The sequence below is a fragment of the Vigna angularis genome, chromosome 7, assembly GCF_016808095.1.
Source record: "Vigna angularis cultivar LongXiaoDou No.4 chromosome 7, ASM1680809v1, whole genome shotgun sequence".
Taxonomy (NCBI): domain Eukaryota; kingdom Viridiplantae; phylum Streptophyta; class Magnoliopsida; order Fabales; family Fabaceae; genus Vigna; species Vigna angularis.
The window spans coordinates 26,099,045-26,115,171 of record NC_068976.1 but is presented as its reverse complement, the minus strand read 5'-3'; the positions used below and the strand labels follow the sequence as shown (position 1 = coordinate 26,115,171).

Below are 16,127 nucleotides of genomic sequence, written 5' to 3'. Positions count from 1 at the left end.
GGTCTATAAAATAGGTCTAGGAAAGCTAAATGAGTTTTCTTTGAAGATATAAAGATTGATGAGAGAGGTGCAGAGGTTATCTAATGGTCACGGTTTTGTTGTTAACAAGCAATGATTCTTTGTTTTAGTTATATTGATGCCGTCCTAGTGAAATATCTAGTGTTATTGGTTTCGAAAATTATATAATTATTAAGTTATTATTGAGTAAAATAGTATATAGAGTGATATAAGGTGGAATATGAAAAAGTGGGTGTATAAAACTGATGCATTATTGGATAACATCCAGAGAAATATTTTCTCTCTAATCAATACATCAATATTTCTCTCTTCAATAATTTACATTTCTCTAAATATTTCTCTCTCTAATTAATACATCAATATTTCTTCAAACAATCATTTTCGTGTTTCTTTTTGCATTTAATTCTTTGAGCTAACTATAGTTACATTTGTACCGTTATATTTTACTAACTAAATATTTTGTAACGAAATTCGAGTTTTACTCAACTTTTTGAAAAGGAAGAATCAGTTTTAACCCAACTCCTAGGACCCAGGATCCAAACGATGTTAAACCTAATATTTATTATTTCACGCTCTGCCGTGTGACTTGCACAAACCCCATCAACCACCGGGTGAGACCGGCCATAGCACAAATCCCTCCGATTCCGGTGATAGATCTGCACGCTGCAGTAACTTAGTGCTATTCTGCAGCAACTCAGCCGCGACTGTGCACGTCTTCGCCGCCGTTCTGCCGCAACTTCGTCGCTGATCTGGTGCAACTCTGCGACGACTCTACCGCTGTCTTCTGTAACTGCGCAGTGAGTCCGCGGATGATTCTCCACTGATCTGCTGAGTTGTAAGTGACACTATTTCTCTCCCTTCCTTCCTATTGGCCGTGCATTTTGTGTGTCTCTATCTCTTACTTTATAGTTTGGTTGAGGACTGTGACTACTCTGTAAATTTTGCACTGTATGAATTAATCTAAATTGGCTAGGCTATTTCTGAACATTTCCTTCTCTGTTTATGAATTTATGAGTGTTGTATTCTTGAGTTTTAAAGTAAAATGTGGATTTGTATTATTATATTTTGAAATATGTATTTCTCTAGTCATCTCAGGTGAAACTGCATGAAACTGTTTGTATGATGGATGATGAAATGAATACTAATAAGCTCCATAAACATCGACTTCAGCCAACAAATTAAAAAACGGAGTGGCTAATATTGATATATATTCAGTGTCAAATTAGGCAATTTTTTTTTATATTAAAAAGAAGTTGATAAATATTGGAGTGAGATAATTAGACAAATAATTTTATATATATTTTCATTATCCAGAAACAAAACATTGGTGCATAAAATACCCAAGAGTAAATATTGGATATTTTCGGAGAAAATTGGGGGTGGAAGAACCATCACCCCCTCTTCACACCTGTTGATATTATTCTTTTATTAAAGTTTCCTAAGATTTTTTCAATTGACATTAACAAGTTTTTCTTCATTGATGTTGGTCGAGGTTGTGTTCACTTGATATCAACCGCAATTATTTAGACCGACATTGTCAAAGTTATTTTTATGATATTTTTGGTTGAGATTTTTACCATGATGACTTTTTGATGGATGTTGACTCAAAATTCCCTCACTGATGGCATTGTGTCGTTGATGAAAAAAAATATATATCACTGCAGACACTATCAAAAAAGAAATAACCACGACAGTCATTAATTTAAAAATTTAATTCTTCCGTCAAAAAATAGTCTCCTCAACACTGGAAGAGACAACCCTAAGTAACATCAATAATAAAATAGCTTTGGCAATGTTAGATAAAAAAAATATACGATCGACTGACTTTAGTATGAAAGAAATAATTGTAGACATTTATAAAAGAAATGTTGAGGTCTTGACATGCAAGTCTCGACCAAACCACCAATTCTTAATCTTATTGAAAAAAAAGTAATTAATCAAAAAGGGCTACATTTAGTAGAAAAAAGGTGCAAATAAAGGTTGAGCCCAATCAAACATAAAATTAGTTTATGGGAGACCCATTATCACAAACTCACAGAGCCTAAACAAGGTCACTGGAGTAAGTATTGTGATCTCTCATCACAACGCTATCTTGTGTTATTTTGTCAGAAAGATCATCTGATTCAACAATCCATTCAATTTTGTGCCTTCACACCGCAAGACTGCAAAAATTGATCACTCAGTAATACCATTCGTCTTTCTCATTTAATTTATTTTCTATGGAGCTCAGTAGATTATATTCTTTTGCAAAGTGTTAAGATTTAGGGTTATTGTTGGAACTGAAAGCTCCCTCTGGTATTTTGCAAGCTCAAATTCTATATTTTTATACTCTGCCTTTTTCTTGGAACCTTCCATATACGTGGCTCGCTTCTAACAACTAAACGCATCAGACTAGTCCCCTGTCTTAAGTTAAATGGATATAACTTTGAAAGCAAAACAAGAGCATCTAATTTATGTATGCACAAAATCTCCTTTCCTTGCATTTTACTGTTTTTAAGAAATTAGTGATTTAACTGAGATGTAGAGTTGGTAATTGATACACTCATACACAATTATGCATATAAGTTTTAAACGCTGGAAAATCTGTTCTAGCCTCATTGAGTTCACCCCAAAACACAATACAGTGCTAGTAATCCACTACACTGCATAATACACGCCTTGACCCAGTTGAATACTAAGTTGAGTTTTATGACATTGGGGATATCCGGTTCTTCTTATCTAAATTTCCCTATAAATGAAATTTTCTTTACTGATGTTCTCCTCACTTTTATACTTTTAATGGTGACACTAGAAGGTAGAAACCAGCATACATGTTCACCAATGACCGGAGGCAACAAGAACGGACAGGGAGATATGGAACTTCCAGAGTGGAATTCCTTCAGGTTTTTCTTCCTCCTCTCATTTTCAACTATAAACACTTAACTTGCAATCAATAATAATGTACCAATAAATTGTATGTCTTGTGATGTTTTTTTCGGTCCTAGATGGATATAATGTTTGTTTCAGGAATTGGTGACTCAGTTTCAGAACACATCTGCAGATGAACCAAGAGAGAAGATTTTGGCAAATTTGGCCAACTTTGCCTATGATCCTTACAACTACAACTTCTTGCGTCAGGTAGGACCTATCAGTTTACTTTCCAGAAAAAACTGTACAACGTTAACTAAATGCACTTGCATAACATTGCAGCTTAACGTTTTGGAACTTTTCATTGACTGCTTAACGGAACCGAATGAAAAGCTTGTAGAATTTGGTATAGGAGGGATCTGCAATTCGTGTGTTGGTAATTCTAGTGACTATATCTTTAGTGATATCGTTATTTCTGCTTGTCTAATTGTTTATCTTATTGACAAAAATTACAATTTTTGTGTAGATCCTGCCAATTCCGCAATTGTAACTGAGTTTGGTGGGATACCCCCAATAATTCAATGTTTATCAAGCCCAGTTAGGAACACTGTAAGAATAAGTGCTTGCTTTTTTGGCTCCTAAGATGCAGACCAATGTAGCTTGTAGGTCAAGGGAATTGCTAAAACATTAACATCCAGATTTTAAATATTTCTGTTAGCATTTCCTCCCATAAGTTCAAGTTTACAGGCATGATTTTGTTTTTTAGTCCATCACTAAATATATTTTTTACATGTGAAAAAAATTGTGATTTATCATATGAAATTTAATTATTTGAGACCTGCACTTTTTCACTTATCAGAGCAATATGTTCTAGTAGGTACTCTTTTAATTACCCAACTCACAATACTAACAACTCATTATGATTTTTTTTTTTTGCATTTGCAGAGCAATGTTCCTTACATTTGCCTGTACATTCTAAAGTTATTTTTCTTTCATAAAAGAATCAATTACAATTTGGTACATTAACAGGGCATCTATCTGTTGTTTTAGGTAAATTATGCACTTGGGGCACTTTATTATATCTGTAACGATTTTAACAAGGAGGAGATTTTAAAGCCCGAAGTTATTGACATCATTAAAAGGTATGCAGCCGCCGAAGATGTTAGTGTGAGTTTCAGTAATCTGGCTAAAGCTTTTCTGAATAAACATCTATCAGGGAACGACTGAGAAACAGAATTTAAACTTTTTTGCTCACAATTTACACTACCTTCTACAATTAAGTATGTACTGTTATTCAAACTGTGAGTCTTGTCTTACACAGATGAAAACAATTGCTTTTAGGGCGTCCTCCGAGTATGTGTGCAAACAAACACATTTATTCCCGTGTTCTGGGTTGAATTTGAGTATTGGTATCATTGTATATTCGAATGGTGGTGTAGAATTTAAGAAATGGACATGATTTCAGAATAGGAATTTTTTCTGAAAACCCTATAGACACAATTATTCCCTTGGTCTGGGTTGATTTTGAGTACTAAAATGACTGCATGTTCTGATGATGTTAAAAATCGTGCTACACAAATCATGATGAACACACAAATCATGATTTTGTCTAACCTAATTCTATCAAAATAAACCTACTTTACTTTCAACAATTCACTTCTGTTAGTCTTGTGTTTTTTCATGTAATAAAACAATTTTCAAACTACAATGCATTTGTATTATATATGTCTTACATGCTCAAAAAGTATAATTAATTTAATTATTTGTTTGTGTAAAATTAATTATTCTAAGTTTTGGAATGGATAATTGAATTAAAATAAGATGTTCAGAATGAACATATTCAAAACTTTCCCTCCACAACAATATTGAAAACGAAGATCAGACCGATTATATAATACTATACCTGAAAAAAAAGTTAAAGTTAAATTTGCAAAAAATGTCGTGATATGTAAGAACTGTGTTATGAAGCATTTTCAAATTTATACCGCAAAAAAAATTACATAAAATTTTAATCATTTTTTGGATAAATTTTGTTTTTTACTCCTATAAACTATTCTTAGTTCCATCATCATTATTAACTAAAAGAAACAATTGAAATTTTATTTATAAAAGCAATTTCTGTATAATAAAAACTTCTTTCCAAATAAAATTTATCAACTTTTATATTCTTTGAAATTTGACCTATTTCATTGATTTCAAAATAAATTACAGAGATTTACTAAAGTAAAAAGTAAATATAACTATCCAACATAACTAGTCAATCACATTTTTAGTAGTTAAAAAAATATAGTTTGAGTTTAAAATAGACTATTAAAATAATATTCTTGAAAAAAGAAAAGTACAAAATTATTGAAAATGGTTTTTTAGATGATCAAGAATAGTAATAGTATAATTGGAAATTACTTTCTCAATTCTCCAATCAAGAATGAGTATATTATATATTTCTTTTTGAATTCTTTATGTAAGATGGAGATTAAACAAATCATCTCATAGAATTTTAGGAAGATCAATCCATTTCACATTAAACCTTATGATACTATAAAGATTAATCATAAGGCTTTTAGTTATATAAGCAAAATATTTATAATTAGATTCACAAGATATATAAATATCAAATATTAAATTGTCTTAACTATTTGTATCACTTCACCCAATATCACAGTTTAATTAGACTCTATTAATATTTAGTTTGATATAAAGAGATGTACCAAGTTCTAATATAAGAACTAACTTTCTCTTTAAAAGGATATTTTTATCATAAAAATCATATGTTAAAATTAAATTTATTATCTTGTTTTAAAAGATATTCCATACACCTCTTAAATATCTTTAACACTTTAACTCTTAGTATATTAGTATAGGTTTCATTATTTTTTTTCTTCTCAATTTTTTTAGATTTGTTTCCATCATACTTAATAGTTCCAAATATTAGGAATTGAAATTAAGTGCAATTTAATTTTTTTAAATATTTTAAAAAAATAAAACTATGACGAAATTATTTAAAACAAATAATACATTTATTTATATGATGATTAATCTTAAGAATAAAATTATCTATAATTACTAAAAATGATAAATGATATATTGTGTGTAGAGTTGATATCATTTCAAGTTCACTGTATTATTATTTATTTCTATCACCATTATGTTAATTTTTATTTTTTTTAAATCGTCAACTCTAAAAAAAACTTAAATATCACAACCCAAATAATGAATTGTAAATTTAAAATGCAGTTAATACACATTTAAGTAAAATACATATATTTATCATAAAATCTAATGACATAAAATACACATTTAGGTTCAAGCTTACACTTTCTTAAGGTTTTTTTTTTCAGGGGCTTTTTCGCCCTTTTCTTTGAAAAAAGACCCAACAGTTTTGGGCGCGACGTGGTTCACTTGCTTTCTCTCCCTCTCACTCATCTCCTAAGAAGAATGCGACGCGCTTCCCAACGGAAGAGGCAAACCTCAACTTCAGGTATTCAACAACCTTCCTTTCTCTTATATCAAATTCTTCTACTTTTTCCATTCCAACTTGTAATCGGCGTATCAATTGGAAGGTTTGTTTGCTTTGTTTCGTTTTTTAGTTTTTCACTTTTTTTTTTATTTTTTTTTTTGTAATTTTTCTTGGTTTTCCCCTAATTTTTCAAGTTTAGAGTTACATGGTTTGTGGTTAACGGAAAGTTTTAAACCTCCATTTTAGTACCTGAAAGTGTATAACTTTGTCACACTAGTCCTCCAAACTGAGTAAGTTTCAAATAAGTTTCTGAAAAGGCAATCTGTCAATCACATACATTGGTCCAAAATTTAAAAAAAGAAAAATCTGTGACTTGGTGATAATACTAATACATGTTTAAGGATCAAAATGATACTAAGGATTTAAAAGTTTAGATGAAACAACTAGAAATTTAAGGAACTTGTTTGGATTTTTCATAGTTTCTAGGATTGATGTAACAACGCATTACACTTTTCGGGGCTGATGTGATAGAGTGTCACACTTTCATATGCTTGAGTCGAGCTCTAGACTCATTTTCTTAGGGGAATTGAAACAACAAATTAATAGGAGAGGCATAGTTTTCTTAGCTTTCTCCTAATCATGAAAATCAATGCTCTACTCTTAATGTGCTCTCATTTTAGTTTTACACCATTTGATGGTAACATGAATATATTTTTGAGTATTTCCCGTCAATTTTGCAGAAGATCAAACTGGAGCCCGACAAAACTCAGAAGATGGAAACAAATTTCAATCACCTAGTGACAATGGTTTGATAAAATTATGTCCAACAGCTATTACTGAGTAAAATTATTTTACTCACGAGTGCTCAACGTTTATACTAAATTTCAGGAGCACTGACCGAAATATCTCGAGAGGCTGTTGGAAAGCTTCTACGCCGTGCTAATAAAGTTGGCACTTCCCGGAAAAAAAAGACAGTTGGTCCCTCTAATTTGTTATTTTTACTTATCGTAATTTGTGCTGTGCAATGCTTTTAGTGATTTAATTTTGTGATTTGACTTTATTCTTAGGCGTTTTTACGTTTAAATCATATTATGAGTGTCTAAATTCTTAAAGCAGCATGTTATTCTTCTGATATTCTTATAGGCTGAGTTTGAGCCTGAACAAAATGGAACCCAAGTCTTGGATCCAGTGCTTCAACCAAAAACTTCAGAGGTTGGACATTGTAGTAGAAATCCCTTGGGAAATGCTTCTGCTGGAGAGAAATGTAGTAGTTCAGGTCAGGACCACTTGGATAACAAGGAAGAGCTGGATGACTCCGATTGGGAAGATGGTGTAATTGCCAGTGATGATCATCCTGTAACAATTGAATTGAATATGACCCCACATTCAACTGTACAGAAACAAGTCCGACGAGCTTCTGCCGAGGATAAGGTCAATTGCTATAACACTGAACTTGGCTTGGCTTTAATATGAAAATAACATTTAGCTATTTGGTAAAAGTAATATGTAAAATTCTTCAGGAGTTGGCTGAACTTGTACACAAGGTTCATTTGCTTTGTTTACTCGCACGAGGAAGATTAATAGACAATGCTTGTGATGATCCTCTTATTCAGGTTGACCATTGTTAATTTTTAATATTTTGAATGGATAAAAACTTTATATTACCATTTCCTTTATATGCTACATCTGTGTTATCAAGCTTTTGCCTCCTTAGCACCACTTGTTTGTGGTAATCCATAACTCAACTACTGTATCAGATATTACTCTTTTTGTTATATTTTTTAAAACAGTTGTTAATATAGGATTTCGTTACAACGTGTTCATTATATGTATATGTTAAGCCACTTCGTCAATTTTGATTGAGTTTACTTGTTCCTAATTCTATTTTATAATGTTTGATGGATATTTAGTTTGGAGAACATTTTTCTAAGCTGTCTTCTGAAGCTGCAAAATAAATATGATGCTTGGCTGGCCACAATAAAGGCTAATCTAAAAGTGAAACAATTTAAAACTTGTTCTCTCTCCAAAATTGCTTGTCAAGTTGTGCATTTCTTGATAATGGCAGGCTTCTCTGCTTTCTCTACTTCCAGCACACTTGCTCCAGCTATCAAATGTTGAAAAACTCACTTCAAAGGCTCTATATCCTTTAATATCATGGGTATGGTTTAATTTAATTAGGATATATACTATTTGGTTACATTTAATGTGCTGTTTTATGTAAATCCATGCTATATCACTTGTTATATCTTGTTTGATTCCTTGTGTGAAACACATGCAGTTCCACAATAATTTCCATGTTAAAAACTGTACGAGTCGAGAAACTTCACCATGCTTTGGTTTGGCATCAGCTTTAGAATTACATGAGGGCAGTCCTGAAGAGGTACATCTATTTTTATTATGGCCTTTTTTAAGATGTCTCACACTGCATAGGAATATGGCTAGATACTGCTTATAGGACTTGTGCAGTCCTGCTCTCCCAATGTAGTATTTTGGGAGCGAGTTATGCTTAGTTGTGTTGTTCTCTAATATGGTATGTAAGCCTCTTTGATATCAATGTTGGGCTATCTGTAGATGTTCAACTCCGCAAAATTTAGGCTCTAGATGTCCAATCTTGAGGGGTTGTGTGCTTAAGATAACCCATATTGATTAAGAATATGGTCTATACATTTTATAAGGCTTCGATAATGCTTGTTCCTTGAGCTGGCTTTTGAATGCATGTTTGGCCCGGTTCATTTTTAATAGCATTTTTGTTAATATGCTTCACTAGATGTTGAGTTTGTCTTTTAATAAAGCTTCCATTCTCTGTCATATGATTACCCAGGCATATAACAAATGCTCTAGTTCTAAGGTCGGAACTTGAAAGTGCAGGATATGTTACTACTAATTCTTTCATTACTTGAAAAAAGGATCTGATGATGGTCTTCATCTGATTATTATTCACTAACCTAAATCAGTAGTAAAATAAAGTTTCTTGAGAGTGACTGGGTTGATTCTGTTATCTTGTATACTTTATATAATTGCTTAGTGCCTTGCAGAACATTTACAAGGGCAAGTATTTTTTTTTTTTTTAAATTGCAGATTGCAGCATTATCAGTGGCTCTATTAAGAGCTTTAAATCTTACAGCCAGGTATTAAAGCACATAACAGAATATCTTTCTATCTTTCCTGAATTACTTTTTATATTACTGATTGGAAAATTGTGTACATTAAATACTTTAAGTGCAACTTTAAGCTAGTATTTTCTATTTGATAGAGAAACACCCTGATATTACATATTTATATTCTTGGTTTCCAACTGCTGAAGCATTCCCTAATTTATGAATCATCCACTCCAAAATGCTTTCATATTTCATATCTTTAACCACTTGCAGGATCGTACTTTCTATTATTTGAGCTGGGAATGGTAATATACAAACAGTGACAGTGCATGTAATGAATCTAGAAAAGGAATGATAACAACGATAACGTAGCAATTACTCTATTTTGACCTTCATGGTATAGAATGAAGTTCTGATTCCAGATGTCATGGCAAGTCAGAAGTGTGACTTTAAATAATTGGTAATAAAATATGTAAAACAAAAGATGTTAGTGGATCAATACTATTGCCATGAACAAGTGTCAGTAACGAAATTTATTCAATTTTTGTGATTCATGGACTTCTGAGGATATCTGCTGTTAAATTTATGAAATGCATATTTCAGGTTTGTGTCCATTTTGGATGTTTCTCCTCTTAAACCGTTTCAAGTTGCAAGTGGATCTAGTTGTGGGATATTTAAAACTTCTACACCAATGATATCTAAGCGAAAATTGGATTTTAAATCACCTCAAGAATCATTATCTTGTCGTGAGGGAGAGAATGTCTGTGAAAGTTCTCTTGCCCCTTCGCAGAAAAGTAAGAAATGTCGTGTGACAAAGCACATGGATCAGTCTAGAGATCTTCCTATTCTTGAAGTAAGAAATGATAGTGTTGCAAACTTGAAAGCTTCTGAGACACAAGATAGTAACCTGGAATCGTGTCTCACTGACAAATCTCGTAAATCAAAGAGGAAAGGAGATCTTGAATTTGATATGCAGTTGGAAATGGCTCTTTCTGCTACAGCCGTTGAATCTAAGGAGAGTAAAAACAAGTCAGCTGCAAATCCTGAGTCTTTGTGTTTTTCTTGTCCATCCAAAAGAGTGAAAAGGGTTACCGGTGAAGAATCTTCAACCTCCTCTCAAGTAATTTCTACAGCAATTGGATCAATGAAAGTAGGATCTCCTCTGTATTGGGCAGAAGTATATTGCAGTGAAGAAAATTTGACAGGAAAGTGGGTGCATGTTGATGCTGTGAATTTGATTATTGATGGAGAGGACAAGGTTGAAGCCATGGTGGCTGCATGCAAAACATCTTTGAGATATGTTGTTGCCTTTGCTGGGCAAGGGGCCAAAGATGTGACCCGCAGGTTTGATATTTTCTCTATATGTGTTAAGTATGATAAAGTGAAGTTTTTTTAACTTTTATATTATTGCCTAACTTGCTTTATTATTTGTTTTTGGGAATTTCAAATATTCTTAGAAATTAAGAATGAATTATTTGTGTTTCTTGGAGATCAAACATAAATTCTCTCTCAATACTTCTTGGAAACTAACTGAAGGACAATAGATGACAAGTTTTGCAGTGAATAAGCACTGTAGGATCAGTTATAGTAACTTAGATTGTAATATACTATATTTTTTATTAACTCTCACTCAAGTGAGAGGAATACATGGGGAAATCCTGTTCACTAAAATATCCATGTTCTCACTGAATACTTCTTGGATACTAACAGAAGGACAATAGATGACAAGTTTTGCAGGAATAAGCACCGTAGGATCAGTTATAGTAACTGAGATTATAACACACTATAATTTTTTTAACTTTCATTCAAGTGAGAGGAATACGTGGGAAATCCTGTTCACTAAAATATCCTTGTTTACTTTGGTCACATACACAATGATACGAAAAAACAAAATACTTCCTTAGACATTGGAGGGATTAGTTTAAGGCTAATAACTTGAGCTGCTGAATGGGTTTCTAAATTAGGAAAGGAAACATGGTGTGAAGACACAAGTGAATGCCTTTTTATAATTTTACCTTGTTAGAGTAAAATTTTTGAGGGAACAGGTGGGAAATCTGGGGGCCAAAATCCCACCTTTCCCATTTTCAACCCAACCCTTCCCCCCCTCCCCCATCCCGCCCTTCTCCAATATTAGGATCAGTTTGGGGAAGAAAAGTGTTTTATAATTTCTGAATTGTGCTGATTAAATTGTCTTTAGATATTTTTCCCTATAATATTTAAGGTTGTAATAGTACATAAATTTTTCCCTCCCCTCCACCCTCTTCTTTGAACATGTTCATGATTACTTTTTAGTAGCTTTTGTTAAGGCTTGAGACACCTCTATATAAAGTTACATCTCATGGTGGCCTGAAAATGCTACCACATGTTGACATGTCAGGTATTGTATGAAGTGGTACAAGATAGCATCACATCGAGTCAATTCAACATGGTGGGATCCGGTGTTGGCACCATTGAGAGACTTGGAGTCGGGAGCAACTGGAGGTGTGAATGATTTAAGAAACAGCCAAATCATTTCTAAGCAATCCAAAGTGAGGGATTCATTTTTCCCTACTAGGAGCTCTATTGAGGATATTGAGTTGGAAACTAGAGCATTAACTGAACCTCTTCCTACCAATCAGCAGGTAGGTCAAAAGTAATAGGAAACATGATGCTTAATACTCTACATGGTGATATATATCTTGACTTTTTATGCCTTTGCAGGCCTACAAAAGTCACCCACTTTATGCCATAGAAAAATGGCTGACAAAGTATCAAGTACTTCATCCAAAGGGTCCAATACTGGGCTTTTGTTCAGGTCACCCAGTTTATCCTAGGACTTGTGTGCAAACAGTTAAGACAAAAGATAGGTGGCTGCGAGAAGGACTTCAAGTTAAACCCAATGAATATCCTGTGAAGGTATCAATTGGCTGACTATGTTAGCGTTGCTTTCCTGATTCTGTTGTTTTCTTTCACTTTAATTAATGTAATTTATTATTTACCAATAAAATCCATCAGGAACTTCAACGTTCCATAAAGCCTCAAAAAGTAGAAGATTCTGAAGCTGATGACTATGGCTGCAATGATTCTATGGACAAAATCAAACTTTATGGGAAGTGGCAACTGGAACCGTTAAATTTGCCTCATGCAGTGAATGGGATAGTTCCCAAGGTAATGTCCCTTACTTTCTGGGTGTTGTTTAAATATTGGAAATAGCATGGATATGTATGGTAATGGGTGTATGAAAAATTCTATGCAAAGTATTCAACTATTTACCACATGACTTGCACACCGGATCATTGCAAAACAATTGTTGGTTTGGCATTTTAAGATCATGTCAAGTAGATTTGTGACCCCAACTGTACACTCCTAGTGGTCTAGTGTATGGGTGTTCTAATGAAGTATTTCTGTTCTTAGTTACCGCATTATCTAGACTAGAGTATGAGATGACAATGTAAAAACCTCAATCATATTATAATCACCACACGTTCTGGGACCGGGAGGCGCCTTTCAAATAGTCATTTTATTGTACTTTAAATGTATGGAAGCAGTAGGGAGAAAGAACTTTTATGTTGTGTTTGGATGAGGTAATTTAGAAGGATAATTAATTTATTTCAAGAATTTAAAATTCTTTAAACTAAAATGACTTGTTTGGAAAAAGTCAACTCAGGTTGGGCCTAATCAGCCCAAGTCGAATCTGTTGGAGTTGACTCAGGAGAGTTACTCCCTCCACCACACACTGCTCCCTACATCTCCCCAATCTTTTTTAGTTCCAAAAATACCAGTTTTACTTTTCCCCTTTATCTTTTTTAACTTTTTCTTAAAACCCTAATTTTTCTTACTCTCTTATTCACTCAGCCACACACTCCACTCTCACCCCCACATCCTTTACCTTTTTTAACTTTTTCTTAAAACCCTAATTTTTTACTCTCTTATTCACTGAGCCACACCCCACTCCCACACCCTTTACCTTTTTTAACTTCTTAAAACCCTAATTTTTTATACTCTTATTCACTCAGCCACACACCACACTCCCACCCCCCACCCTTTACCTTTTTTAACTTTTTCTTAAAACCCTAATTTTTTACTCTCTTATTCACTCAGTCACACACCACCCCCCACCCTTTACCTTTTTTAACTTTTTCTTAAAACCCTAATTTTTTACTCTCTTATTCCCTCAACTGCACACCACACCCCCATCGCCCAGACTCTTACTTTCTCTCTTCCTCTCTTATTCTCCTCTTCCTCTTTCCCCAATTTCCCATCTTTCTCTAATTTCCGTGGGAGTATTTGGGTGTGGGGTGCATTGATACAGTGGGTGAATGTTGAAGGTAAATACATTTTAACCACCACGAATTAAATATTTTATAAGGGCAAAAGTGGAATGGGGAGGTGTAGGGAGCAATGTGTGGTTGTGGAGGGAGTAACACTCTTGACTCAGATCGAAAGTCGAGACAAGTTGTCCCAGATTAAAGATCGAGCTAACTCAACTCAGGTTCAATGATAGAGTTCAGTTTACCTTAAAATAAAAATTAAACTTGCTTATCCAAATAAGAAAATTGAAATCTATGATATTTCAATTACTCCATCCAAACAAACTATTTAAGAAATGAAGATAATTCAATTGTAAGTAATTCAAATACTATACATTTTAATTTCTTTGAATTGTTGAAATCCCTTATCCAAACGCGAGGTTAGGTTTAAATTGAAGAGAATGAAACTAATGGAGCTTGAATACAATTACATGCTTTAGTAGCTGCACCGTGTTAATACACATTCACATGAACTAACTGGAAAGCTAGTGTACATTTGCTTGTTTTTGTGGAGATTATAGATGTTTTCGTATTAATGACTGTTATATTTCTTATTTTACATCCAGAACGAACGAGGTCGAGTAGATGTTTGGTCTGAAAAATGTCTTCCACCAGGGACTGTACACTTAAGGTTTCCAAAGGCCTTTTCTGTTGCCAAGAGACTTGAAATTGATTATGCGCCTGCTATGATTGGTTTTGAATTTAAAAATGGTCGTTCATATCCTGTCTTTGATGGTATTGTGGTGTGTTCCGAGTTCAAGGATGTACTGCTGGAGGTATTTTTATCTTTCTTGCTGAATAAATATTGTTGCAAATAAATTGAACTTTGACTTATGAAGCTAGTATATCATCTACTTTATTGCTCTCAATATAACTGTTGAATTTAATTTGATAAACTTTGCTTTGCCACGTATGATAGCTTTGGTAGGGTAAGTTTGATGTGGCTAGCATTTTATTTTTAAGGATATTCTTGATTCTAGAAGTTGTTTAGCCTCTTTTTATTTAAGTTTATTTCTAAGAAACACTGAACTTGCTTCTTCTTCGCTTATGTAAATTTTGGTGAATTTTTGTAGCTTTTTCATAACGTTTATGATTTATGTTATTAATTTTATTTTACTCCTTTCCCTAGGCTTATGCAGAGGAAGAAGAAAGGCGACAAGCTGAAGAAAAGAAAAGGGATGAAACACAGGCTCTTAGTCGGTGGTACCAACTTCTTTCTTCTATTGTAACTCGTCAAAGGTTAAATAATCGTTATATTAGTAACTGTTTGCCTTCAGAGATGCCAACTGGTGGCCAGTGTATAAATAATGAGTCAAGTGTCACAGTTAGTGAGAATTATGACAAGAATCATAACGTAAGACACCAACAACAGGTGGACCAATGTGATACTACTAGTCTTGATGCATCATTAAGCCCTCCAGTAAAAGATCACGAACATGTGTTTTTAAAAGAGTTGGAGAGCTTTGACAGGGAAACCTCTTTATTGACAAAGCGATGTCAGTGTGGATTTTCAGTACAAGTTGAAGAATTGTAGTATTCGTTAGAAGATAATTTCATGTTTAGATCTTAATTCTCTGTCCATGGTGCTACAATCAACGCAAGACATTTTTTTCCCCTTCAGTTTTGTAGTTTTTGGAGCTCAAGTTGTTGTTAATTAGTGACTTGGTAGTGAATAGCTCTGATTAAACAACTTGGCTGTAAGATATAGACTTAACTAATTCCTAAAAAAATCATGATTATAGTATAAAATGCGCCATTTTTTTTTGGTTAGCAAAATCCTCAAACCATGTTTATCAAATGATCTCTGGTTAGTTTTTCATTATGAGAATTTATTTTTTTATTTAGGCTCTTTAAATATCATGGGTTTCTTAAGTAGTGTTTGGAAAGGGGAGTGGATGTGAGAGAGAGTGAGTGGATGAATTGAGAGGAGATTGTGGTGTTGTTTGAATTAAGAGATTTGAAAGGATGAATAATAAAGGGATTAAGGAAAAGTTTGTGAAAGTTTATGGATGATTTAATGGGTGTAATGGATTTAAAAAAATATTTTAATTGATAAAAATAGATAATTACAAATTTATTATTTATAGAAATTTGATGTAAATATAAATATAATTAGTAAAAATTATAATAAAATAAAATTGAAATTGTTATTGATAAAAAGAAATTAAACTGTAAAAAGTAAAATTAAGATTTATAAAAAGGATTTGTAAATTTGAAATACATTTTCTTAAATAATAATTTGTATATTATTATGTAAATTATTGTTAATAAAAATATATTAAAATTTATAAGATAAATAAAAATGTCTACATTCATGATTGAAATAAGTTTTGAACATGATTTGTTAACACAGACTCAATTAGTTAAACTTAACAATTTTGAAAAATTATTTAATTAAACTTAACAATTTTGAAAAGT

General features: G+C 32.9%; 2 protein-coding genes across 6 annotated transcripts; both read left to right on the top strand.

Annotated features, from left to right (window-relative positions):
* The first annotated feature begins 514 nt into the window (after positions 1–514).
* On the top strand, positions 515–4,334 carry LOC108336449 (uncharacterized). Of its 4 annotated transcripts, XM_017572908.2 has the most exons (7): positions 515–853; positions 2,810–2,900; positions 3,025–3,135; positions 3,208–3,301; positions 3,392–3,474; positions 3,916–4,007; positions 4,187–4,334. In XM_017572908.2, exons 2-7 carry the CDS (start codon positions 2,829–2,831, stop codon positions 4,188–4,190), a joined length of 456 nt encoding a protein of 151 aa, XP_017428397.1. In that variant the 5' UTR covers positions 515–853; positions 2,810–2,828; the 3' UTR covers positions 4,191–4,334. The 4 variants fall into 4 exon arrangements, with proteins under 4 accessions (XP_017428397.1, XP_052735952.1, XP_017428395.1 ...); XM_052879992.1 differs by having other exon boundaries at positions 2,813–2,900; positions 3,916–4,334; XM_017572906.2 differs by having other exon boundaries at positions 516–853; positions 3,916–4,334.
* Positions 4,335–6,211: 1,877 nt separating this feature from the next.
* LOC108336602 (DNA repair protein RAD4) lies at positions 6,212–15,458 on the top strand. 2 transcript variants are annotated; one of them, XM_052879990.1, is made up of 14 exons: positions 6,212–6,343; positions 7,063–7,128; positions 7,211–7,296; positions 7,466–7,753; positions 7,843–7,935; positions 8,388–8,480; positions 8,601–8,702; positions 9,401–9,450; positions 10,024–10,764; positions 11,798–12,041; positions 12,121–12,315; positions 12,415–12,567; positions 14,276–14,485; positions 14,839–15,458. In XM_052879990.1, the coding sequence occupies exons 1-14, from the start codon at positions 6,301–6,303 to the stop codon at positions 15,241–15,243; spliced, it is 2,769 nt and encodes a 922-aa protein (XP_052735950.1). In that variant the 5' UTR covers positions 6,212–6,300; the 3' UTR covers positions 15,244–15,458. The 2 variants fall into 2 exon arrangements, with proteins under 2 accessions (XP_052735950.1, XP_052735951.1); XM_052879991.1 differs by lacking the exon at positions 7,843–7,935 and having other exon boundaries at positions 6,243–6,343.
* The last annotated feature ends 669 nt before the right edge of the window (positions 15,459–16,127 follow it).

Excerpts from the sequence above, each read along its gene's own strand:
- LOC108336449 (XM_052879992.1), top strand. The coding sequence starts at position 2,829 with ATGTTCACCAATGACCGGAGGCAACAAGAACGGACAGGGAGATATGGA. Across the intron at positions 2,901-3,024 it reads CCAGAGTGGAATTCCTTCAG|GAATTGGTGACTCAGTTTCA; the intron begins GTTTTTCTTCCT and ends TGTTTGTTTCAG. Across the intron at positions 3,475-3,915 it reads CAAGCCCAGTTAGGAACACT|GTAAATTATGCACTTGGGGC; the intron begins GTAAGAATAAGT and ends CTGTTGTTTTAG.
- LOC108336602 (XM_052879990.1), top strand. The coding sequence starts at position 6,301 with ATGCGACGCGCTTCCCAACGGAAGAGGCAAACCTCAACTTCAG. Across the intron at positions 6,344-7,062 it reads GAGGCAAACCTCAACTTCAG|AAGATCAAACTGGAGCCCGA; the intron begins GTATTCAACAAC and ends TCAATTTTGCAG. Across the intron at positions 12,316-12,414 it reads CCAATGAATATCCTGTGAAG|GAACTTCAACGTTCCATAAA; the intron begins GTATCAATTGGC and ends AAAATCCATCAG.